The 27,574-nt window shown below is 38.1% G+C and overlaps 1 protein-coding gene across 3 annotated transcripts in view; it reads left to right on the top strand.

Annotated features, from left to right (window-relative positions):
* Positions 1-27,574, top strand: part of LIN52 (lin-52 DREAM MuvB core complex component) — a 94,245-nt gene that overhangs the window by 39,599 nt on the left and 27,072 nt on the right. Inside the window, exon 6 of one of the 3 annotated variants that reach the window (XM_059690866.1) lies at positions 18,233-18,251. The exons of 1 other annotated variant lie outside the window; for it this stretch is intronic. In XM_059690866.1, coding sequence (XP_059546849.1) covers positions 18,233-18,234 — 2 coding nt within the window. In that variant the 3' untranslated portion in view covers positions 18,235-18,251. Of the gene's footprint in view, positions 1-877; positions 1,644-18,232; positions 18,252-27,574 lie in introns of those variants that run through there. One more of the 3 variants, XM_059690875.1, reaches the window with a different exon arrangement.

Here is a 27,574-nt window from a genome sequence, read left to right as displayed (position 1 = left end):
GTCTTCCATTGCTCTTAGGATAAAATAAAAACCTTTAATTTGGCCTTACAGCTGTTCACGATCTGGCCTTTCACTCACCGTGCTTTCCTCTCTGAGTGTGGGTTCTACAAATTCCAAACCAGGAAAAAATGAAGTAAAGAATTGAGGGAACACCTCTTAGAAGAGATGAAATTTGAAGTAGGACTTGACAGCTAATATTTGCACATGGGAGGAAGGAAGACACTTCAGACTGCGAAACAATTTTTGAGTATGGATTAGTTAGAGTATTAAAAGTTGGAAAAGGAGGAGCTAGATTATGGAAAGCCTGAAGAACGAGAGGAATTATTTTCATACGCCTTGATAGCAGTCCCCAGAGAGAATTGAAGGGTACGGTGATAGGTCCTAGAGACTACCTAGGAAGCTGGTGCTGGCCAAGACTGCAATGACTGCTTGTCCTAGATAGGACAGTGTGAATGCAAGGAGGGGATGTTTAGGGGGGGAAATAAATATGAAATTATAACAGACTAGAGAGGCACAAGATTCGAAATTATTTCAAGATTTTAAGCCCCTGTAACTCAGAATACATTTAGGGTAGAAGTGGAGTATGCATTATAAAACTTCAGTTTTGTTTGCCAAAGTATTGTTAAGGCATCTCTGAAATGAACATTTTAAACTATCAGGGTTATATACTAAAAGCTTGTGAATAGTAGGTATATTAGGTAGAATGAGTTCAACTACATATAAAAAGAAATTCAAAATAATTGTGACTTACACAAGGTAAAATTTCCTTTTTCCCCACAAAAATGAAAGCTGGGGGTAGACAGGCTCAGCCTGGTAAGGCAGCTCCACAGTGTTATCAAGGACTAAGGCCTCTTTCTTTGCATTCTACTTTTCTTAGAGCATGGCTTCCATCCTAAAGGATACCTCATTGTCGAAGAAGACTGCTAGAGCTCTAGCCATCAAGCCTGGGTTGTTGACCAGAAGAAGGTGGGAAGGGAAAAGAGCAAAAATGGTGTGCCCACAGAGCTGACTCCTTTCCTTTTAAGCAGTCTACTGGAAGTTGCAGAGAATGTGGTTATCTGGACCAACCTAGCTGCAAAAGACTAATCTTTTATTCTGGGCTGTAATTTTGCTTGATAAAAATTGTTTTGGTCCTGGTCGGTGCAGTTCGGTTGGGCATCATCCCATGCACCGAGTGAAGGATTGCTGGTTCAATTCCTGGTTAAGGCACGTGCGGGAAGTTGTGGACTCAGTCTCCAATAGGGAACATGCAGGAGGCAGATGATCAATGTTTCTCCCTTCCCCTTTGTAAATTAATAAACATGTTCTCAGGTGAGGATTTAAACTTTTTTTAAATTGTTGTTTTGTTAATAAGGAGGAAGGAGAGAGTATTGAGATAAGCAACCACCATCCTCTGCCACAGGGAACAAGAATATGTGCATGAGCAGTGATGGATTAGTAGAAGCAGAAGAATGTGAGGTGATGGTTATGTTGAGAAGGCTCAGATCAGTGATTTTAGGGGTTTGTGTATGGATATTAATCTTTGAATTGGACTTCTTATAATTTGTTGATTATCTTGAGTGAACTATAAAAAATGGTTACAGATTGATTCTTATGTCTGGTACTTCATAAATAAGTGAATGCCCAACAAGTCCTGTTAGAGATCTTGCAGAATATTTATTTATTTGTTTGTTTGTTTGTCTATTTATTTATTTATTTTGCTGTTTTTCAAAAGAAGTAAACATTAGAACATATTAGCTCTTTTTATTTTATTTTATTTTATTTTATTTTAATATTTTTATTGATTTCAGAGAGGAAGAGAGAGGGAGAGAGAGATAGAAACATCAATGATGAAAGCGAATCATTGATCGGCTGCCTCCTGCACGCCCCACGCTGGAGATCAAGCCTGCAACCCTGGCATGTGCCCTTGACCAGAATCGAACCTGGTACCTTTCAGTCCGCAGGCCAGTGCTCTATCCACTGAGCCAAATGGGCTAGGGCCATATTAGCTCTTTTTAATCTTTAGGGAGGCAAACCACCCAAGAAATGGTCAGCTTTTAATATTGACCACTTTTAATGGTCAGCTTATTAATATTTGTATTTACTTCTGAGAAGAACCTGCTATAGATATTTCTAGTTATAGAGAAGAGAAACAATTGGTTCTCTGATTTCCATATATTTACCAAAACAGATTGGAAAAAAAAAAAGATTATTTAAGTAAAATTATCAGTTATGTGGTGAGTCTGACAAGTGATCCAGGGCTGATTTTTATTTTCACTGTGTCTCACAAAGCCTTGATTATAATAGGCTGTTGGCATTAATGAATGAATAATTGGATTATTGGATTAATTCTGAGGTCCTATATCAGTGATGGCGAACCTTTTGAACTCGGTGTGTCAGCATTTTGAAAAACCCTAACTTAACTCTGGTGCCATGTCACATATAGAAATTTTTTGATATTTGCAACCATAGTAAAACAGAGATTTATATTTTTGATATTTATTTTATATATTTAAATGCCATTTAACAAAGAAAAATCAACCAAAAAAATGAGTTCGTGTGTCACCTCTGACACGCTTGTCATAGGTTCACCATCACTGTCCTATATTGTATGATATGGGCTCTGGTAATATTTAGAAGTTAAAGACAAAAAAATAAAAAGAGTTAAAGGCAAAAGTCAAAAACAAAGCACACATACAAAAGAAGTTACAGGCAAACTGTACTGTTTAACATAGCAAAAGTTGCTAGTTAAAAATGGCTAATTAACTCCCGGCCAATGTGGCTCAGTGGTTGAGTGTTGACCTATGAACCAGGAGGTCATGGTTCGATTCCCGATCAGGGCACATGCCCAGGTTTCAAGCTCCATCCCCAGTGAGGGACCATGCAGGAGGCAGCCAATCACTGATTCTCTCTCATCATTGATGTTTCTATCTCTCCTTCTCTCTTCCTCTCTGAAATCAATACAAATATATTTTTACAAATATATTTGGCTAGTTAAAAAACTATTATATTTATTATAATTATTAATATAATTAATATATAGTGTATAATTAATAAGCTGTTTCTATAATGGCTTTATTGCTACTTTAAAAAATCTAACTCCTAAAAATACTTTTCAGCAAAATACATGGAAATAAGTAGATTCATTTAGAAGCATTTTTTGAAAACTTAGCTTACATAAATCTACTAGGTTTATGCTGCTAAAAATCAGCATTTTACTTAGGATTTAAAGACAACCCCTTACAAAGTAGCACTTTGCAGAGAATATGCACGATTTTACCCTACTTATGGTGACTGGATTCTCATCCTCTCAATAGGATCAATATTAAGCTAGCCTTCTCTACCTCTTCGATCCATTTAAACCTGTCTTGGAAAGAGTCTGTTTATTGGATAATATAGCTATACTGGGGCTCTATGACAGTATCGTTTGCTGCCTCATTAGCTCTGGAGCATTTGAACAAGATAAAAATGCCCTAAAGCCTCTTATCTGATGTCTGGTGTAACCTACTGAAAGCAGAAGTGCCATTAGTTTACGTTAGAAATCAAATGGCCCTCTCCAGCTCAGGAAGTACTGATTAAACCTGAAGTGTCCCTGGAGGACTCTACAGCTGTCAGAGGGGTGGTGGCTGTCCCTCACCAAGAGGGAAATCTGGGCCAGAGGTCTCAGTGGGGCGGTGCTTTAAGAACTCGCACGTGGCTGCCCCAGCTGTTCTGCTTTGCCTAATGAATTGTTTTACAAGAAGAGGCTGGGTATTGTCATCACTAGCTGCCTGCCTTAGGGACTGGAGCAGGCCAAATAATAAGTAATGTTAGTGATGGTAATTGAAATGTGATGGCTCTCTTGGGAGATTTATAGCTCTGGAGCTGGTTGGCACTTGTAGATTGTCTTGTCCTCCCAAAGCCCTATTTGAAGTGTGCCTTATTATTTTTTTGTTTTGTAATACTATTGTGTGGCTCTTTTCTCTCCTCTGCGCTATAGAATTTCATTGAGAGAAACCGTTTTAGAGCCATTATAGTGGCTTTAAGTAGAAAGGGAACAGCTCTGACTTTTTCTTTTATTTATTTATTGATTGATTTTTATTTTATTGATTTGAAAGGGAGAGAGGGAAAGGGAGATGCAACAATAAAGAAGGGCCATCACATTTTAGTCTCTTGGGGTACCACTACAGAGATCTCTCTAGGCTTTTGAAGGAACATTTTAAATTTATATAAGTAATACAACCTCTTGATTTTAAAAAAAAATTTTCAATTTTAGTGTAGAAGGCTATAAAGTGAAAAGTAAAAACCTTACCTGCTGAATGTATCAGAGGTAATCATCACCAACACTTAATCCACGAAACACTTCCAAACATTTTCTGTGCATAATCAAGTTTATGTATGTTACCACATACAGATGAGATTATAATATATGTACTGTTTTGTGACTTTTGTTTTTTCAGCCAACAATATATCTTTCCACAGCAGTGCATATAGATCTACCTCATTTCCCAGTTGCTGCATAGACTTTCACTGGATGTATTAAATTATAGATTCTTAGTAGGTAGTTTGACTTAAACCTTATGAGTGAATACTTATTATACTAACTGGTTACAATTCATTGATTTGTGTTCTGTGGTTCACCTATGATTTTACATGAAGTAATTTTCCTTTTCTTCCAGGACTGCTTTAAAATAGGAAATAATGAAGGTGAAACTTTGGGTTTGGGGATGGTGTGAGTTTTGTCATAAACTATCAATATACATATGTGTAGTGTTATGCGGCCTGCTGTGTATTTAAATTTTTTGCTTATTTAAATGAAAAGTATTCTGTCCCAGATAATTAAGGGGAAAACAAATAGCCTTTAATGAATGTTAAAGGCATTGACTGCATGCTTCCTTCAATGTTGAATGAGTGTTTTCCCCCTAATTTTCTACTTCAGAAGCTCCAAGAATTAAGTGAATGCGTTAATGGACGTGGGAAATGATTTGTCAGCAGGTGGAAATGAGGACTTAGGTTTCCTGTGTAACAGCTTGGCTAACAAAGCAAGTTTGTGTCTCATGAACTTTAGGGGCCTTGCTGAGAGTGGCAGTGTGATGAATGAAGCAAAGCAATTTTCTAGGAGCATTTCAGGTCAGTGATGGAAGAAATCAATTGTCTTCGCAGGCAAACAGAAACCTAATTTTAGTTGCATTGTCTTCAATAGAATCCATGCAAATTGAGTGATAGAAATTTTCACTTCTATTAAAAATAGAAACATTGTGCCCTACCCTGTTTGTTAGCTCAGTGGTTAGAGAGTCAGCCTGTGGACTGAAGGGTTCTGGATTAGATTCCGGTCAAGGGCACATACATAGCTTGCAGCCTTGATCCTGGCACCTGGTCAGGGTGCATGTGGGAGGCAACCAATTGATGTGTCTCTCTCACATTGATGTTCCTCTCCGTCTCTCCCCCTCCCTTCCTTCCACTCTTTCTAAAAAGCAATGAAAAATGTCTTCGGTTGAGGATTAACAAAAAAAAGGAACATTGTATATCTTTTTAAATTCAAAGCCCTTTAGACTCATTTTCTCCACGCTTCAAGGTTCCAATTTGCCTAAATATTATTAAAAGATGTCATACTAATAAATTATAAAATTCCAACTAGTTTGTTTTAGATTTCTTATATGATATTTTTCCTCTCCTTGATGTTACTCATTTGAATTGATGCACAATGCCTAACTTAATAATTGGACGTTATTATTAATAACAATTACTCTTTATATGGGATTTACGGTGTACAGAGATTTCAGGGAGTCTTGTGGGCTATCCTCCAGATCTGTGCTGTTCAAAACCATAGTCACTAGCCGCATGTGGCTGTTTAAAGTTAATTAAAATTAAATAAAATAAAAAGTTTAATTCCTTAGTTGCACTAACAAATGCTCAATAGCCATATGTGGCTAGTGGCTACCAAATTGGGTAGCACAAAGAGAACATTTCCATTGTACAGCACTTCTCTAAACTAAGGTTGGCAAACTATGGCCCACAGCCTGTTTCTGTGTCCCGGAACACAGAATGGTTTTTACATTTTTAAAGGGTTGTAAAATAAAACAAAACAAAAAAAACAGAAGTGTATGAGACAAGAGACTAAGTATGGCCTGCAAAGCTCAACATATTTACTATCTGGCACTTAACAGGAAAAATTTGCCAACCTTTGGACCTATGCCTGTTTTTCTTGATGACATTTTGACTTTCTGATCAAGTTAGGTTAGGGGTTTTTTCTTAAGCCATCAGAAAATTATGAATCTATTAAGCAAATTAGGTAAATTTAGGATCAAATTTTCTTTTTAAAAAATATTTTTATTGACTTTATAGAGAGGAAAGGAGAGCGATAGAGAGATAGAAACACTGATGAGAAAGAAACATGGATCAGCTGCCTCCTACATGCCCCCTACCGGGAATTGAGCCCATAACCCCGGGCATGTGCTCTGACCAGGAATAGAGCCATAACCTCCTGGTTCATGGACCACCGTTCAAACACTGAGCTATGCTGGCCGGGCAGGAGCAAAGTTTCTTACTATAGGTAGAATCTGGAATGAGTCCAGAGCTTACACAAATCAGTTCCCTGGAGCTAGCACAAGTGGGATGAGCTTTGAAATAGGTAAAATTCTTCGTAGTATAAATGATTAACTTGCAGCAGCTTTGTAAATAATGCCTGCAGTCTAACAGAACATCATTCTGATTTTGTACACTATTTTCTGTCTTTTAAGTACTATTTTCTCCCATCTTACACTGAAATGAAATAAATACATTTCAGCAGATGCACTTGATCTTTCAACAAAGAATTTACCATGAAGGTTTTTAATTTCAAATTGTTTTTAACTGCCAAACGATTTTAGTCAATCTCTCCAGAAAGAATGCAGCAAAAAGATTCTTCTGCGGGTATTCTCAACATTTGAGAGATATTCTTCTCTTGCCAAATGTAGCTCTAACAATTTCTCATTAAATGTTAGGCTTATGAAATCTGCCTATAAAATGAGCATCTGGCATTTCTGTGGTAAATTAGAGACTCAACTTCTTGCTTTCAAGCTTAGACCTTGACATTCGTGAGGGAATGTTGTGAATTCCCACGTTTGTGATAACCCGTAGCATATAATTTTTGTTACAAAATGCAGTGAGGTATGGTTGAAAAGAATTAAGTTACCCCTTTGGGTTTTTATGTAAATTATTCCCTAAGTAGAAGTAATTAAAGTGATCCTCCCACTAAAATAAATGTTATACTCCAATATATTAAGTTAGTAGAAGCATTAGCTTGATTTGTCTGAAACTTCAGTTCAAGATAGCGATGCCAGATTATTATGGACTGTGTGGTAAGATCATGAAATGTACTGAACCACAAAAAAAGTCACATTTTAACATTATCCTTAGAGAAAAAAAGGCAAATGGTAGAAGAGGTAAGGGAAATAATTGTAAAATAGTATTCTGAGAAGGAACTTTCATGAAGTGATATCTTCTTTCTAAAGAACACTATGAATGGTAGCTGTTTTTTTTTATTCCCTGGTACAAATTTTATTACTTAAAGCTCTATTCATTGATCATAACTGGTTGTAGTGTCAATTAGCAGTTTCCCATGTTAGAACTTTGAAAAAAATTTGTGAACCCCCCCCCCCAAATTCCTTATGGTTCTTTACTGTCATCCTCTTTGCCATTCTTTGCCAAACCATCCCTAAGTCTTCTTGCTCTTTCAGTTCTTCCATGTCACTTTTATGTATATCCTCCAAACCTTTGCCACCCACTTGCCTCACCAGTATTAATTGTTCACTCCTCTTCATTGTCTGTGAAAATTATCTCCTTGAAGTGATACACTGCCTCTTCTTTAAGGCATGCCAGCAAGCATCTACCCTTTTAGATCACTTGATATCCAGTAAGAGATTCCATAGTATTTCCTATATAACCAAGGACATGCCTCTCTAAGCAGGCTCTTACCAAGTTTGAAATCTTTGTCCATGTCATTGTATGATGCCAGTTAAAGTATAGTAAAGACATATGCCTTGAGCTTGTGTTTTACACCTCAATTGAAAAATCAAAAGCATTAAGGGAAAGAACATCACCTCGAGACTTAGAGTTGGAAATTATAGTCATTAAGGAAGGCCTTACACATTGTCCATGAAGGGAAGAACCTGAAATTTAAGCTTTTGAGAAATTAGATATTTGTCCACTCTGGCATAAAGTATTTATAAAATCAGCCCAGAAAACATTGCCCGATATTCAAGATTTTTTTTATTGGTCTATCAGTGTTTGTACTGTGGTTCTCAGATTAGTAGAGCATACTTAATTTTTTTATGTAAAGTCTGCATTATTTACAAAGTAAATTAAGTCAGTTTGACCTTAAACTCCATAAGCTCTATAAGTAAATTATACGAGAAAAAGAATAAAACAAAGAAATGAAACCAGGAAGCCCCCAAAATCTAAAGCAGTACATTGTAGGCCTGTTCCTAACTGAAGGCCTGATTTTGTATTCCACTTCCTTCAATTCATGAATTGCCGGGAGCCGGTCCATCCTTGCTGTTTCAAGGGACCTGGCATATATGGCATACTGTTCTTAATATGTTTGCTCACCTTCTTGGCACTATGTGTTTTAACCAAGATCTCTGAGAAAGGTTGTTTCCCCAAGTAGGGATTTTCCCCTGAAGTTAGGGAGGGAATAAAACCCCTCAACTAAGTGCCAGGCGGGTAATTAATCACTTTACGAACAATCATGCTTAAGCTACATAATCTTTACTCCCTGGAATGGAGATAAGAAACGCCCTAACCTTTGTAATAGAGATTGATAGGATTGAGTCAACTGGTATAAATACAGTTGTAACAAGACAGAAAGAGACAGAACTTAGAACACAGAACTTAGAAGACAGACCTAAGAAGACAGAACCTACACAGAACCGAGAGACAGAAGAACTTCGCTGGAGATCCAGACCAGAACTTGACTGGAGATCCTGGCTAGAGATCCTGGCTAGGCTGCTGATCAACTGAACGCTATATCTCTGTGTCATTCCTTCTTCGCCAACTCCGTCCACATCTCTGGGGACCCCTGGACCTGCTGGGGTTGGACCCCAGCAATGAATGAATACTTTCTATCTCTCCTTATTCTTTTATTCTCTCCCAAAGTAGAAACTATCTGATCATCCTTGGTACTTATTTTAACATCTGACCCTACCAAGGGTGCAACTCTCTTTCTTAGGATTTAAATGTTATCATAATAAATAAACATTTCTTTATTGCCTACTATGAAGAACAATGTGCTAAACCCTTACTGTCAAAAATACATCAACTCCTCTCAAGGCACTTATAATCTGATTTGGGTGACAAGGCAAATGTGTAAAAAGATCACAGAACAAGGGAGCATGTCCTACGTGCCACTTGAGTACCATAGGAGTTCAGAAATGAGATATTACAGTGGGCTGAACGTGGATGGGTAGAGTCTAAAAATGTGATATTTAAACTGGAATGAAAGAAATAAATCCGATATATGATCGTTGGCAAATTAATTTCCTCCTCAGTGTGATTCCATGTAAAATGTAACACTCCATGTAGTAGTTTCTTTTTTATTAACCTGTAAAAATCCTTTTTTTCCTCATCCATTTCCCTTGTTGGCTGCCGAGTTTGCTAGTTCAGTAAAAGGCATCATTTGTTTGTCTTTGTCCACATATGGACCAGTAATTAAGTAGTTAGAAAGGCAAACTAACCTTACATCATAATCTGGCCTCCTTAGCCACCCTGCTAAGCCTGTAAGTGGAAACAAAAAGATGAGAAAGTAACCACAATCAAACACATCTAGCTTGGGCTGAGTTTGACCTGCACCTTGACAATGAAGTTGGTTATTTCTGTTTTCTATTCTGAATAGATTTATTCCCATCAAAGTCTCAAGACCCTTAATTTAAATATATATATTGATTTATTTCCAGTCTTCTACATGCTAAATGTTAACCTCCTTATGACATGCAGTGATGATTTCTGAATTTTCATTAGGCACAACTCATGCTGAAGCACTGAAGCAGTTGGTTACTATTGCAGCTAATTCTTATTTAAATAAACAAGAATTCTTTTAAAAAATAAAAAGGATTAGCCAGAACAGTTTTTTAAATTCACAGCAGCAGCGATGTATATCAGTTCTGGCTTAGCAGACTTTGACCCAGGGCTGTGCAGTGTTTTATTACCCTCAGGCACATAAGGACACGTACTTACAGCACCACTTTTGTAGCAGATATTTTTATAACTCTACAATATGATTAGACTGACGTAGAGCAATTCTCTAAATTCATAGGTATTAAAATATTCTGGCAGCTGTCTCCTTTTTGCCTTTAAGTTGAGCCATCATGATGAGATAAGACTGCACCAAGCCTGATCAGTACATGAATGAAGTTAGGAATGGTATTCGCACGTTATTGACAAGAGTCCTTGTCATTATGAATAGTAGAAATCTTGGAGGAGGGGCTCCCATTTAATTCCAATTTAATTTTAGTAATATTCTTGTTTTTCAGAAACCTTTTTACTTCAAAGTACATTCCATATAATCAGATAGGAAGGGAGTTATGGTATAAAAATGCCTTTGAGCCATAGTGGTTGCTCAGGGGTTAGAGCATCACCCACGGACTGAAGGGTGCAACTCTCTTTCTTAGGATTTAAGAAAAATCCCGGGTTTGATTCCAGTTGAGGGCACATACACCTCAATTGTAGGCTTGATCTCCGGCCCCAATCAGGGCACGTGTGGGAGGCAACCAATCAATGGGTCTCTCTCACATTGATCTTTCTCTGTGTCTCTACCCCTCCCTTCCACTGTGTCTAAAAATCAATAGAAAAAATATCCTCAGGAGAGGATTAACAATAAATAAATATGCTTCTGAGTTCTAAAAGAAACAACTTACATTGTGCCAAAAAAAACAACCACAAAACAAAACAAAAAAATACAGTATCACTCTGGCCAGTGTCACCCCATACACCAGAAAGGTTGCTGGTTGGATTGGATTCCTGGTCAGGGCACATGCGGGGTTTGCGGGCTCAATCCCCAATGGGGGGCATGTAGGAGGCAGCCAATCGATGTTCTGTTCTCACATCCATGTTTCTCTTTCTCCCCCTCCCTTTCTCTCTCTCTCAAATCAATAAAAAAATATATATTTTTTTAAAAAGCTAAAAACCTACAGTATTTTTACTGGGAGTTAGAGGTATTGATTAGGGTTTAGAGAGTGTTTGGGAGAACCTGGATAGAAGAAACATACTGGTGAGTTATTATTAGGGTGCAGTGACATGGGGTACAGATTCTTTTGTTCTCAATATAGGCTTCTAGCAACCGCTGGACTCTAGGTCATAGTCCTCAAAGGGGTGCTGAGAGTCTGGGAAGGTCTTTTTTTTTTTTTTGAAGTCTCATGTTAATGATCTCAACAACTGTGACCTCTCTTCCCCTAAGTACTTATTACCTGCTTCCAAGTGTCTCAAATTCTTCTAAATAGGAACAATTTACAATGGAAAGATTTGCCCTTTGCTGAGAAATATGAGACTTCAAATGGCAAATGATTATTGGTACAACTATTTTGGAAAACTGTTAGGCAGTATCTACTAAGGCAATATTGGGTCATATACCCTATGATCCAATAATTTAATTCCAGTGCTATATAGATATAGAAATGCAAACATTTGTATGTCAAAAATGCAAAAGTTCTTCTGCTGAATAAATAAATTATGATAAATTCATAAGTAGAATATTATATAGCCATGAAAATAAGCAAACTATTGCTACATGCAACAATATTAATGGGTTTCAGGGGCATTAACATTGAGTAAATGAAGCTAGACACAAAGGAGCACATATTATACAGTATCATTTATATAAAGCTCAAAACAAGCAAAGCTAATCTATGGTGATATAAATAAAAACAGCTGCATTGGTGGGTATGATGGTGGCTGGGAGAGGGTATGAGGAGGGAGGCTTCTGGGGTGCTGGTAATGGTTCTCTGTATAGATGTATGTGGTTGTTACACAGATGCGTTAGCTTTGTGAAATTCCTCACGTATACTTATGATTTGTGCATTTTTCTGTGTGTATATTATGCTTTAAAAAGTTAACTGGAAAAAATATTTTTAAAGGCAAATAGTGGCTGAGATAAGAAATGAAACAAATTCACCTTGAAGTCTAATAGCTAGTCTGTCCTTAAGTGGAAATGAGAGCTCTCTAGCCTTTCTGCTTTGACTTGGGAAGCTCGTGAAAGAAGGTTATCAAGCATTAGTTTTCCAGCCAGTTAGTGAAGAGGATGTTGAAGAGGAAGGGAACCAACTCCCCAGATTTCAAAATATTACTTAGAGCAGACCTTATAGAATTGGATAAGAACAATAAGAATTGTTTTCTGGGGTATTTTTTATCATGGGTGGCTGAGAATATATACAACTTTTTGGGCCTTAAAAGTTTGCTTTTAACATAAACATCCTTAGCATTAAAATTTTTGTTCCCGGAGAGTCATTAAATGAGGTAGCACTGTAATAGAGGAAGACTGGTGATGACTGTTATTCAGTAGATGGCAGTATTCCCTTTAAAGTTTTTAGTTAAAAATGTAGGTGCATGGGGGTAACTCTTAGCAACTTTTTTTTGGTAGGAGTGATAAAGGGTCACATGCTGGGACAAGTAGACCAGAAAGAACATTTTAATCTTTTTTGTCCATTTGTTGTTTCATGTACTACTATTTTGGATGAACCAACAAGAATCAGAATCCACAAATCTAGGACATAGTTTTCCACATAAAACCCTGGCCTGCAAGAATGATTGCCTGCAAGAGGAAGTTTTTTAAATGGAGTATTGCTTTAAGTGGGTATTAATGGATAGAAGATTCAGAAAGGATTTGGGAAGTCTTTTTTCTTTTCTGTCTTGTATTTAGGAATACATATATGTCAAGATTGAGATCATGACTAACTGCTTTGAACAAAGATGTCAATGAAATTTATTGATACAGAGGTTAGGATGTGATTGAATATAAATTAAAAGAAAAATTAAAGTGATTGACCAGTATATTTTTGTTGGTTATTTTAATACAAATTAAGTGCTATTTGAATAGTCTCTCTCTCTCTCTCTCTCTTTTTTTTAAATGAAATTTTCTTAAAGTGGCAATGCTTGATGAAAGCACTGTGGTTTAAGAAATCTTGTGACGTCTACGGCCATACCACCCTGAACGCGCCCGATCTCGTCTGATCTCGGAAGCTAAGCAGGTTCGGGCCTGGTTAGTACTTGGATGGGAGAAATCTTGTGGCATATAGGGCTTTTAGTTAGAGGATATTGATGTGAATTAGAGTGATATGCCAGAGAAGTTAAGAATTATCAACCAGCCTAATTGGCATGTCTCAGGTTGAGCATTATGACCTATAAACCAGGAGGTCACAGTTCGATTCCCAGTCAGGGCACATGCCCAGGTTTCAGGCTCAATCCCCAGTGGGGGCATGCAAGAGGCAGCTAATCAATGATTCTCTCTCATCATTGATGTTTTATCGCTCTCTCCCTCTCCCTTCCTCTCTGAAATCAATAAAAAGATATTAAAAAATAAAAAAAGAATTATCAATCAAAAGACTAACCATGCCCATCATGCAGAATGGGAGACCAATGAACAAACTATAGTCAGTTCAAAACAGAAGAGCTACATTCAAGTCCTAATTGCTTATTAACTACTAAAGGCCTGATGCACGAAATTCGTGCAATGGGCTCAGCCCCCATCCCCTGTGGCCGGAAGGTCATCTGGAAGGACGTCCAGAAGGACATCCAGTCTAATTAGCACATTACGCTTTTATTATTATAGATTGATCTTAGGCATATCACTTAACCTGCCTAAGTTTTCTTTTTCTCATCTGTGAAATGTAGGTGACAAATAACTGCTTTGCCTTCCCCTCTGTATAGGTTGTTAAATGCATCAAGTGGGTGCATTGTCTTTAAGGGTGGTATGTTGATGTTAATGCACTCAACAGATGGACTCTAGTTGTTTCTATATTGTTCAATTTACTTTTTGGTTTCTCAAGTTTTCTGCCTGTAGTCATCAGGTACCTGCTGAGAACCACTGATAAACATATATTCAACAGCCATTATTAATGACTACCTACTTACTAAATAGTTCCCAAAGCTTCACAACTGCATGAGTTAAGTGGACCATTGACCCCATTGTACAGTTACAAAGAACTGGGCTAGCCCAAGAGCTGTGAATCAAATTCAAACTGTCCAACTCCACAGCAGTTGCTTGTGGTATGTTATGCTGTGCTTGCTATGATTGTGCTTCCTTTTTTACTTTCCCCCAGCTAGTATTTTAGAAGCCAGGGCCATACTATTTTTATGTATTAGACAATTCAAAAACAACATTGAGCCTTAAAAATTTTTTAGTATGTTTTACATTAGAGTTATTAACAAAATCCTAATACATGCAATTATTAATTTGGGAGTGGGAATAGTTGGTGCTCCTGTATTTGAACAGTTGAGCCTATGTTTCATCTTTAGCTAAAGCACATATAAGTCCTTTCTTGATTATCCATACTCAAGGAGAAAAGCAATAGCATTAACACAGTATACAGAGTATTTATATTTGGTTTAAATATATTTTGATTTTCTTTACAGACACCTCCCTCAGTTATATTTTAATATAACAACTGGTTTGCCTTTTTCTTTTTTTATATTTGTGTGTGAGCACATGTGCACTCATGTGAGCTTTAAGGGGTTTCCCATTTAATAGTCAATGACATTTTGCACAGAGATAACATTTTCTGGAGAATACATCTTAAACTGATAACTAAATATACTAATAACTAAATATACTTTTGCTATTTCTGTCAGGTAAAAACATGTATATGAAAATTTTTATTTATAGGTATATTGTCTTTCAGAATTTCAAAATTATTATTTTTAATGAAAAATGATTTTTTGAAAATAATCTTCAACCTTCCCTTGTAAAAATATAAAAAGTACTTATTCATATTTTGGGCACCTTCTAATATAGTTTGTCAGTTGTCACTTTATGTTTCTTAAATAAAATTTAAATTTTAGAATAGTTGTAGATACAGGAAAATTGTGAAGGAGAATTTCCATATAATCCACATTCACTTTCCCCTATTATTATTATTATGCTACATTTGTTATAATTAACGAACTTCACTTCTTTTTTTTCTTCTTTGTTACATTTTTTCCATACTTTAGATTTCCTTAGTTTTTTTCTCATATTCTTTTTCTGTTCCAGGGTCCATTTAGTAGTCTTGGCTATGACAGTGTCTCAGACTTTCTTTGTTTTTGATGACCTTGACAGTTTTAAGGAGCACTGGTCAGGTACATTATAGAATATCCCTCAACTGGGATTTGATGTTTTTCTCATGATTATGGTTTGCCTTTTACAGCATATATTAGGTTATATGGGGAGGTTGTCCTTGATCATAGTGACCGATATGAAGAGGGCAGATTTGTATTTGAAAATATTGGCTGTGGATAACCCACACAAAGAAAAGCATTAACATTATTCTTTCTTGGCATTTAAACTTTGGCTACATTCTTTATATTTTTTATATTTTATCGTTTTTCAGAAGAAGCCAGCCCTAATTCTGGCTTAAACCAAGAATATAGGGTATATGATCTGCTAATGTCCCTAAAGCAGTTTCTTTTCTAATGGCATCTATTGGGGCAGTTAACATGGGTTTTAATGTTACTCCTAAGAGCTTTATTTAATCTGTATTGGCCTCTTAATTAGTAATGGGCAATTTTGGGTGAATTGTTAATTGAGCAAAATTACAGAAATTATACACAGAGTCCTTTTGTCAGTGCAGCCTAGAAACGTAGAAGATTAAAGCAGGACCTGGTTTAGTTACTATTCTAAGATGAATGCTTGAAAAGTATTATCTTAGTAGCTTTGGTTTGTATTCTAGTCCGGTGGTGGTTTTAACTCTGCTAAGAATTATTGTCTTTTAACTCACTGAGGTCCTCAATTCTACTCCATTAAGGGCCACTTTTCTGCCAATCAAAAGCAGCATCCCTGAGATTGATTTTTGTTACAGTGGATAGTAATGGCTGCCTAGTGACAACATTTCAAACTCTTTTATGTAAACAGAAAGCAATCAAATAAGTACTAATCCAAGGATTATGTGGACCCAAATCCCGTGGCCAGGCGAAGAATCTCTGCGGTACATGTCCCCGGCTCTTTGCCTTCTGGTGGGAAGCAGCCCCCTTCTTCCGGGAAAGCTCACTTCTGCTTACTTGTGCTGCCTGTTAGATTGCAGTATGCTAAAACCAACCACTCCTGCAGCTCCTGAATGGAATTCAAAAAGACACTTACATTTCCATAAATAAATTAGGAATTCAGTGGTTTCTTCGGGCTAATCAGGGCAGGCTGATAAACCTTGCTAGCTGTTTAATAAATGAATTGTGACTGATTACCTATTAATATGGACGCCTCAGGAATTCACCCAGGGGGAAGCAGAGCAGTGAAATAGAGAGGGGCATGGCCCCTTGGGAAATCAGGGCTTCATGTTTGCAGCTTAAATATCTCTGTGAAGTATCAATAAGGAGGTAATTGAATTTTGAACACAAACATGAGCGCCGAATGGATGAAAGGGGGAGGGGGATCTGATCATCTCTTCTCTGCCCCTTCATTCTCCCCTCCCCTTTTCCTTAGAGACCACTCTAGTAAAGATAGATGCTAAATCCATTAAATAAAGATTAGACTCTGTCGTAGTAGAAAATGGCAGCTTAGCTAGATCCCTGGGCAAATTGGGGCCTGTTGCAATACAGAAAATTAAAATATACATTTTTAACAAGTCTGCTGTCTTCCTAGCAATAATGCTGGGCTAGCTTGTGGGGTTTGCTCCTCCTTCAGATGGGCTTTTGTTTGGGCGATCACTTTCTCTTGTATTAGTGCCAGTCTTTTCTGTATTCCTGGAGCAGAAGGGGCTGGGTTTATTTATTTATTTTTAAAGCTTCTGTTGAGGCCTTTCCTCTAGCATCCTGCTTGCTTGTAATCAGAGAAGTGGGAAGGAGATTAGTGTCCCACGAATTGACGGTAGATAAATGTTCCCTCCCCTTAACTGGTGGGTCCAGAAGAGCCCAATCACTTGTATTTCAGGGATGATTGGAGAGTGTACAGCAAGAAAAGGGCTTACAGACTGAAATAAACATTGATGTTATAGATGCAATTTTACTTGGCTTTATTTCCTCTAGATGAGGTTATTGATTTGCTTTGTTCTCCTATTTTAAGCCATATAAAGTCATATTAATGTAGAAAAAAGAAGAATTGGCATCATTTGGTTATAATCATAATACCCCTTTTTGAGCAGTAATAAAAACAAGCGTCAAGCCTTAAATACTTCTGTTATCTTTATGCCAATACCCAGTATTGGCTTTTTGGACTAATCCTTGTTTACATGTCAATCTACAGTTCTACAGTTCTGATGCCACTTTCCAAGGGCTTCAGTCGGTCAGTCTATCAACAAGTATTAATTGAGCATCTTTTAGGTGTGTGACATTGTTAGTTGACATGTTCACTGGTGAAGTTTGTCCTCTGCTACCACAGATCTGTATTAAGAAAACCAAAGCTAATCATGTCATACTCCTACTATAAAAGTTCTTTGGTTCCTTGAGCCCTACATGATTAAAACTCAAATTCCTCAGGCCTTCACAAAGGACCTTCTTAACATGAACCTAGCCTCTCCAGTTTTATCTGGAAAACTTCTACTTATCCTTCAAGACCATTTCAATCCCCACCCTCTCCGAATAGTGTCTACCTATTCCCCCAGGCAGAGTTCCATTTTTATCTCTGTGTAGGTTCTATACTTGTAGCTCTGAGGTTTTCCATATGGAAGGAAAAAATGTACAACTTCTTAGTCTCAGTATAAAAGGATTTTGTGCATCATTTTACGTGGCATTCTCAAATCTTTATTTTAACTTCAGAGGTATCTTGATGATCAAATTTTCATTGACTTCTCCTTATGACACTTCACTTTAGAATTTAACTTTGTTTTTCAGTAATCTTTAATGTTAAGAAGGAAGGAAAGAATGTTTGCGATCCCTGTCGTTGCTGCTGCCTTAAATTATCTCTAAAGAGAAGAAATCAAACTTATTTAATCTGATTGCCACGTTTCACAAATATGCCTTAGTATATTTTGAATGCTATTTTTCAAAGCCAAATACCACAAAATTTAAGAATTTTTTAGTCCTTCACATGTTGAAAGTTACATTGATGTTGCACCAAGATGTTTATAATTTTACTCCCAGTTCTCTACCCTTTGCTTCCTGCCATTTTGCTGGGCCCCAGAGCTTCATCCAGCCTTACTGACAACACAGGAATGCTGGAGCCATGGAAGCAAGAATTTAAAGGCTCTGTATTTCTAGTGGTCGGATTTTAACTATTGTGAGTTTTGGGGGGTTTTAAAAATATATTTTATTGATTTTTTACAGAGAGGAAGGGAGGGGGATAGAGAGCTAGAAACATCGATGAGAGAGAAACATCGATCAGCCGCCTCCCGCACACCCCCCACTGGGTATGTGCCCGCAACCAAGGTACATGCCCTTGATTGGAATCGAACTTGGGACCCGTGAGTCCCCAGGCTGACGCTCTATCCACTGAGCCAAACCGGCTAGGGCTTACCTATTGTAAGTTTTAAACCTTATTTAACATTAATGGAATAATGCAAATACAATGGGTTTTTTCTAGTAATAATTTTTGGTGAAGAGTGTATATTTTCTTTTAATTATAAGAAATTCTGAGGTAGAAAAACCTCTTTCAAATTATCCCTAACATTTTTTAATAAAATAAAAAATATCATTGGTGTTTATCCCTTTAAGAAAAGACTCTCTTGGTAACTCTCCCATTTCCTAAAGCTTTCTGATGACCTTAGCATAACCTTCATTCAATAAAATATCTCTTTTCCTGCCTTTGTATATTTAAACACAGTATCCTTAGAATTAACCTACAGTGTAATGTGTGTTACCTGCCATGCAGTTGAGTCAGCTTCGACTCCTCGCAACCCTATGACTGAGCAATGTCTACAATGTCCTGTCCTCAACAGCCCTGCTCAGCTTCTGTAGACTCCTGCCTATGACTTATTTTATGGGATCAATTCATGTTACTCCTTGGGCAATTACTGATTTAAGTTTCTCTGAGGGTGTATGGGTAATGTTCAAGTTTCTGTCTTGTTCAGGAAGATTCTGTAGCTGTGGTTCTTAACCTTAGAGTCCGTGAATCTCCTGAAATTATAAATAAAATTATATGTGTGTACATATGCATGTATATTTTTCTCCAGAGAGTATACATGGCTTCTTATATATTTTTAAAACGATTATGGGTTGCATTGTGTCTCTCTAAAAAAGATACCAGAATTCTAATCCCTGTACCTCAGAATATGACCTTCTTTGGATATGTGGTTTTTAAAGGTTTTGTTAACAAAGATTAAGTGAGGAAATAGCTGTGTGTAGTCAACCAGCTATGTCTTCCCGTCTATTACCCCCAAAAGGTTAACAGCCACTGTTTTTAAGACATGCAGCCTGGTCGGTGTGGCTCAGTGGTTGAACATTGACCTATGAACCAGGAGGTCACTGTTCAATTCTCAGTCAGGACATATGCCCCGGTTGCAGGCTCAATCCCCAGTAGAGGGTGCACAGGAAGCAGCCAATCAAGGATTCTATCTCATCATTGATGTTTCTATCCCTCTCTCCCTCTCCCTTTCTTGCTCTACATGTAATCAATAAAAAATACATTTTTTTTAAATGCATGACAGTAACAACTTAAAAAAAAAAAGCATTTCTAAAGTGAGTTACATAACCAGGGCTAAACTCTGTTCAGGTACCAGAGTAGTGACCCATGTTTAAGAATTTCTAAGAATTAGTAACTGAAAAGTTGGGTTTTTAAAAAAGAATCATTCAATAAATAGGTGAGTGCTTATGTAGTCATATTCTGCTGAGCACGGATTATAGAGAAAAGAACATTGTTGTCCTGAGGTTACTTACAGTCTATTGGAGAGCAGTAGGGAAAGGTACTTAGAGCCAGAGTCAGAGAAAGTAATCCTAAACCGTCTTTAAAGATGTGCAGCAAGTGTTGAGGGGGAAAGTGGGAGGATGGTAATTGCTCCACAGATCACTGGTCAAGAAGTAGTCTGAGCTCTAACCGGTTTGGCTCAGTAGATAGAGCATTTATTTGCCTGTGGACTGAAGGGTCCCAGGTTCGATTCCGGTCAAGGGCATGTACCTTGGTTGCGGGCACATCCCCAGTGGGGAGTGTGCAGGAGGCAGCTGATCGATGTTTCTCTCTCATCGATGTTTCTAACTCTCTATCCCTCTCCCTCCTCTCTGTAAAAAATCAATAAAATCTATTTAAAAAAAAAAAAGAAGTAGTCTGAACATAAACAGCAACAGTACTAGTAAATAACAAAGGCCTGAGACATGCTGTGTTTGGGGAACTTCTGAGTAAGTAGTTAGGAGATGGGGGTGGAAAGCTAAGAAGGAGCCTGGTTTACACATGAGCCAAGGTGTTATCCTGAAGGCTCTTGTGACAACTAAAGAACGGTAAGCAGGAAGATGACAGTGATTGCCCTTTTCTTAAGAAGAGCACTCTGACAGTTGATGGCAGCAACTGTTGACTTGCTCCTCTCTGTATTTCTCTGTCTTTTTAGTGTCTGGTACGTTATAGGTGCTAATGACCAGCTGAGGAGTTGGGGAAGTGGGGAGACAGGTAGAAGCAGGGAGGTCAGTTTTAGAAGATGGCAGTGTTGCAGGAACTACGGATGACTCTCAGTTTCTGACTTGAGTAGTTTTTAATTAGTTTTCTTAATCAGCATAGAGAATGTAAGCAAAAGTGCTATTTGGGACTGGGAGATACTTGTTTTCCACCTGTTTTATCTTGTTTGCCCTTGGGACCTTTTAAGATATCACTTTAGCCCTAACTGGTTTGGCTCAGTGGATAGAGCGTCAGCCTGCAGACTCAAGGGTCCCAGGTTCGATTCCGGTCAAGGGCATGTATCTTGGTTGTCGGCACATCCCCAGTAGGGAGTGTGCAGGAGGCAGCTGATCGATGTTTCTCTCTCATCGATGTTTCTAACTCTCTATCCCTCTTCCTTCCTCTCTGTAAAAAATCAATAAAATATATTTTTTAAAAAAGATATCACTTTAACTTAGCTAAGGGTGAGTTTACTAAGCAATTTAGGCATATACAAATAAATAAATAAATAAATTATATACATTCCTTCAGTTACTTATAGATGTAGTCTATCATATGCAGAAGTATTCTTGTTTATTATTAACATCAACAGCTAACATTGCCTGATTTGTGCCTATCACTGTGCCCAGCTCTTTATCCATATCCTGATATTACTCCTGTAGCTACTGTCATTTTCTTCATTGTACACATGAAGAAAGAGAGGACCAATTGCCCAAGGTATTGAATGACAGAGCCAGGACTAGAACTCAGGCCTGTGTGATTCCAAAGCCTCTACTCCTAAACTTGCTTGCTGAGCCTGCATAAATCCTCTGACAATGGTAACAGTAAGGCTTTTGGTCCTGGCCCTGGGTGCTCTCTTGAGGCCTGCTTAGCATTACTGTGAATTAATTGGTCACTCCTTAAGGCCCATACTTGTCTTCCTCTTAGCCAACTAACTACAGGTTTAGCTTAAATGTCAATTTATTTGCAAGGTCATGCCTCACCCCCTAGACTAGGTTACTCCCACCTTTACTCTCATGCCTATGATATGTGCTCTGCCAGCACCATCTACTTCCCACACCCTAACTTGATATTGTAATTATTTGTTATATTGTCTGCTTTGTTCTCCACTGGGTCCCCAGTTCCTGACACACACATAGATGCCAGGGAGAGGATGGAAGAGATCAGACAACTTCTGGACTTAGGCAATTTCTTTATTAGGGCATAAGCGATATCTTTGTGAAAAATTCAATTTGGCTGTTGGTGTTACTGCTGCTCTTGCTTCTTCTGTTTTGCCTTTGCCTCTGTGTATTTGTAAGTGTACAAATCCACTTGAAAAGGAAACTCAGCCTTAAGTCAAACTGCTGTATGAGGTAGCTGTACAAAAGATTATTCATAGACCCAAATGCTCCTCACCCTATGAGTCTGTAATCTCTATAGACTGAAAGGAATTAGGTCCTTCGAGGTGGCTGTGTTCTTAGCCCGGATAAAAACCTTTGGTTATTCCCTGTCAACTTTAAGTAGTCCCGTGTGCATATGGAGTTTTTGAGATCACTAGGTGAAAATTACTTTTTATAGTAATAATGCGTACTAAAGGGAAAGAGTTTAGCTTTTGTAAATCTTTCTCACTTATCTAAATCTTTCATACATTAGACCATGTTGTTTTTCACAAATCCCTTCTAGTTCATGTCTACTAAACTTTAATTAACTTACTCTGTACTTTCCTAAGCACTAATGGAAATACGGGATTATAACCAATTTAATACTCTGGACATTCTACTAGACCATTTCCTCAATGTGATTTAGGGCAGTTTATAATCACTCCTTGTGGTCTTGGGGCCAGTTTTCAATTCATGAGACTCATATATCCTGTCTCGTTTTAATTAATTTTGCAAGGAAGATGCCAGGAGAAGCAGTATTAAATGCTTTCTTATAATCAGGTTCTTTCATTTATTGGGTTCTTGTCAGCCACTAATCTTGTAATTTTATCACAACAAACTCCAAAAGTTTCTCTGACATGGTTTGTTTTTTACTCTTTCATCAGTGCTTAGTACTCATGGTTTGGATAACCTTATATTTATGGTTGTCTTATTCAGAATTGGTGTTGGGCAATTTCTCTAGATTTATAATAGCAATTGTCAGAATTCATTTTTTAGGATTTGGGGATCAGCTTTACTTGGTATCATATGTGTTCCATGTTCATTTTATTTTGGTCTTTCTGTGTGATAATATCTGCCAGGAGTAATGTGAATAGGGACATTTTAAAATAAAGAATTGTTAACTGGTGAAAGGTGGCTAACTTCTAAAGGGATAAAAGAAGACTCTAGGTCTGCAGAGGTGGCAACTGCAGAAAGCCATGCCACCCAGGGCTGAAAGAAGGTGAATCACAGAGGAGCCTAGAAATTCGGAAGAGGCCCCCACAAGGCTGAGACTCAGGCCTCTGAAGAGAGGACGGGGCTGCCACAGGAACATGCTGCCCACTGCCAGGGGGCTCCGCTGGTGAACTGCAGCAGCAGCCATCTGTATGGAGGTGAAGAAGCTAAGCCAGAGGGAGCCCCTCCGCTGAACCAGGGCCATGTTGCCAAGGTGATCATTGTTGGGACCCCTGCATGGCAACCTGCTTGTCACTGTGTAGGAAGGAAGTTTCTTCTTCCTGCTTCAGCCTTGCCTTCTCCCACCCACCAGCACCCTCTCTGTTGGCAAGCTTAACATGGGAGACCATTGACAGAGGAGAAATGCAGCCTGCTGCACTAGCTCCAGTGTCACAAGGCAGGGCAGAGAAGGGTGAGTCAGGAGCTGACAGGCAATAAATGACTAATTGGCACAATGACTCAAAGCTTTGTGTAAAGTGAAATCTTACAAATTAAATACTTTTGCTTTTCATCACAAATAGTTTTTATTTTGTTGTATTTTTAAATAGGTGCTTATTGCTCTCAAAGCAGGGTACACTTGTAACTTTTACAATTGGCGGGGTAGCATTCACCACAGAGACAGTGCCATCTAAGCCAGAGATTGACAACTGTAAATGTCCCTCAAAATTGGCTACTTTTCACAAAGGGATTTAATAAATATTATTCAAGCAACAAGTATCTAATAGTAACTGGGAGACAAAGCATGAAAGTAAACAGAAGCTGGCTCTTCCAGCCTCTTAGTCACATTGAACCCTACTTTCCTTTACAACTAATTTTTCTAACCATTTCATTTTTTTTTTTAATATTGATCGGTTTTAGAGAGAGAGAGAAATATCGATTTCTTATTCCACTCTATTTTTTTTTATTTTGTGTTGTTCCACTTATTTATGCATTCATTGGTTGATTCTTATATGTGCCCTGACCAGCAATCAAACCCATAACCTTGATGCTCTAACCAACTGAGCTACACGGCCAAGGCCTTCATTTTTCTTGAACTGTTACTCTCCCAAATTTTTTAGCCACATTGAGCCTTCCTGTTCCTGACTTCCTTTAGCACCCAATTGTTATTTATACTTCACAACTAAATTTTGAGATCTTGTTGTCAGGGATCATGCTTCATATTATACTTTTATGTATTATTAGAGGCCTGAGGCACGAAAATCATGCAAGAGTAGGCTTTCCTTCCCCCAGCTGCCTGTACCGGCTTCCCTCTGGTACCCGGGACCCGGGCTTTCCTCGCAGCCCCGGCTTCGTCCAGAAGGTCATCCGGAAGGACGTTCGGTCTAATTAGCGTATTACACTTTTATTATTATAGATAAAACAGTATTAGTATAGATATACAGTATTATAGATAAACAGTATTATTATAGATAAAACAGTATTTTGCAAATGCCTGTTGTATCTATATATTCAGAATAAAATATGGGCCCAGCTGGCATAGTTCAATGGTTGAGCATCAACCTATGAACCAGGGGTTCATGGTTCAATTCCCAGGCAGGGCACATGCCTGGGTTGTGGGTTCGATCCCCAGTGTGGGGCACGCAGGAGGCAGCTGATCAATGATTCTCTCCCATCATTGATGTTTCTATCTCTCCCTCTCCCTTCCTCTCTGAAATCAATAAATTAAAAAAAAATGGAAACAGCCTCCAAAGCAATCAGAGAACAGATAGGTACTTACCCATTCTTTCCTGCATCTCTGCTTTTTCAAAGCTCTCCATCCATGTCTCTTGATCCCTAGAAAGAGAATAACTAACATGAGGAATGTAAAAACAAAACCAAGGTAGGAGTGGGGAGAGTGACGAATCATGGAGAAAGCTAGAAGTATGTATAGTGAAATAAGTTTGGGGAGAGAGTGCTTCCAAGTTAATTATGGTTTTAATGCATGTATGCTTTCCTTCTCTTCCCAAATCCTGCTAAAACATAATTTTAAAAAGGATATATTTCCTCAACAAAAGAACAGGAAAGAGGACAAAAGCAGTAATTTTTGGAAGCTGGAAAGCGTACTAATTTAGCAGACCTAAGAAAAACAATCCTAAAGTGAGGAAAGTTAAGAACCAAGCCAGTTTACACTTCACAATACTCCAAAAGGCTGAAGATTGGTACTAGGTAGAAGGCGGAGATGGTGTAAACAAGGAGGACTAATTAAAGTCTATGGAGTCAGAAGTCTAGATCACCTGCTTTATTATAGTCCACAAAAGATTAGGCCTTTCTTCTCAAGAGGGGGTGAACCAAAGTGGTTCCTCAGCCAGACCCACTGAGGACAGGGGTTCTGTACTGAAAATGTGGTGAATTATGCACATTATGCTGAGACCACATCTCCCTGCACAACCAGGCCTTTTCCCTCCAAGTCAGGAACATGGAAGATAATTCTCTGGGGAATCTCACCAGCCACCCAAATGAGTAAATAACCCAAGAAAAAGATGGCATAGGATACAGAAAACAGGGGCTCCCCAGGGTGATAGTTGTGCACCAGGCAGAGAGGACAACCAGACCATATACGAGACTTTCAGGAAGGTGAAATTGGTGAATTACATGATACATCTCAGTATCTTAAGATGTTGCAAACAGGCAGATACAGAGTCTTTTGAATGAGAGAAAGTACATAGAACACCAAACTAAATAACCCAGGAAAAACAAAAAATATGCAAGAAAGGAAAGGTAATCATAGTTTATTACATGGCTTAGCCATAGATAGCGTTTGTATAATCATAATAATGTAGAAAGTGAATGTTGATATAAGTAGAGTTACAAAAAGTAACTCTGGGAGAATAGGAGATAGGTGTTTACACATGTAATGAATTACAGTGAAGGGGTGTAGAACGGAGCTAAATCGTCACTTTCTATATTGGGGGAAAGCAGATACTGTCTCAAATTAAAAAATTGAGAAGTAGTAATACAAGTATATTATTTAGTCATTTAGAGATAAAGAGGTCATCTATAATAATAAAAGCATAATATGCTAATTAGACCAGACTTCCGATGTCCTTCTGTCCAGACAAAGCTACAGCAGGTGTGGGGGCCACAGCAGAGGCCCACAGTGGCAGGCAGGGGTCTGGGCCAAAGCCCTTGCATGAATTTCATGCATCGGGCCTCTAGTATAAAACAATTAGCTAAACAGAGTGAAAATGGTTGCCACTGAGAATGAGTTAAAGGTGAACTGTAGCCCAGCCGGTGTTGCTCAGTGGTTGAGCATTGAGGTCAGGGTTCAATTCCTGGTCAGGGCACATGCCCGGGTTGCAGGCTTGGTCTCTGGTGTGAGGTGTGCAGGAGGCAGCTGATCAGTGATTCTCTCTCATCATTCATTTCTCAATCTCTCTCTTCCTCTCCCTTCCTCTCTGAAATCAATAAAAATATATTTTGTAAAAAGGTGAACTGCAGCCCTCGCTGGTGTGAGCATCATCCTATGCACCAAAGGTCGCCACATGCCTGCGTCACAGGTTCAATCCCCAGTAATGGATGTGCAGGGGGCAGTCAATCAATGTTTCTCTCTCAATGTTTCTCTTTCTTCTTCTCCCTTCATCTCTTTCTCTAAAATCAGTTAAAAAAAATTCTTAAAGGTGAACTGCAGTTTTTATAACAGACCTTATAGAATTGATTTTTGAAACATGTACCTATATAATTTTAATTTTTTAAAAAATAACTTAGTTGTTAAAAAATAGGTGAGTAAGTAATAGGAAGGACAAATAACAGTATGTTTATTTTTTTATTGATTGATTTATTTTTAGAAAGAGAGAGAAATTTGACTTGTTCGTTCCACCCTTCTATGCATTTATTGGCCGACCTTGTATGTGCCTTCACCGGGAATAGACCCCACAACCTTGGCATATTCAGATGACCCTCAACCAACAGAGCAACCCAGCCAGGCAGAAGTATGTTTAACAGGAAAACAAATGGAACCCAGAACAGGAAATATATATCAATAGGCAAAATAAAATAAACGAAAAAGATGTTTGTCACTTTGTTTGTGAAAAGGAAGCTAATTACTTTGAACTAAAATGTGATTGCTTCCATATTGTCAGTTTTTATGTTATAAAATCTATGTGCCCAAACTTATCCAGAAGTAATTCACAGCTTCTAGTTGGAAGGCAATTACATTTCTACCCCATGATGAGAAATAGAACCTAAAACTCAAGCCCTTAGCAATATCTTGATTAAAGAATTTCACTCTTTCTCATCTCATCTTTCTTCCCTTGATATAAGTGATACTTTTCTGAGTGTTTAGTTGGTTTGCAATTAATTTGGGAAAATAATTAAATTTTATGTTAATTTCCATTATTAGGGTCTTCTAAAATACTGACCTCTGGTAACTGGCAGGTTTTGGTGGGTGGAATTTTACTTTTTAACATCGTATTAAACTGTACATTTAATACTAGGTCTGGGTGATCTCTCTGGGGAGAGTGGAATTGATGGATCCTTTTCCTGCCAGTCCTGGTGGCCTGTCAGGAGAGCAGGTGTTGCTGGGATGGCTCATGCATTCAGGAGTCATAGTGCAAATGTGATCAAGGCGTATATTCCCAAAACCACTCAGGCTAGTGTCTCTCATGGGGAAGAAGCC

This window comes from Myotis daubentonii, chromosome 1 (genome assembly GCF_963259705.1).
Source record: "Myotis daubentonii chromosome 1, mMyoDau2.1, whole genome shotgun sequence".
NCBI lineage: Eukaryota > Metazoa > Chordata > Mammalia > Chiroptera > Vespertilionidae > Myotis > Myotis daubentonii.
Note: the sequence above shows the minus strand (reverse complement) of the source record. Positions and strands in the feature narration are given on the sequence as shown.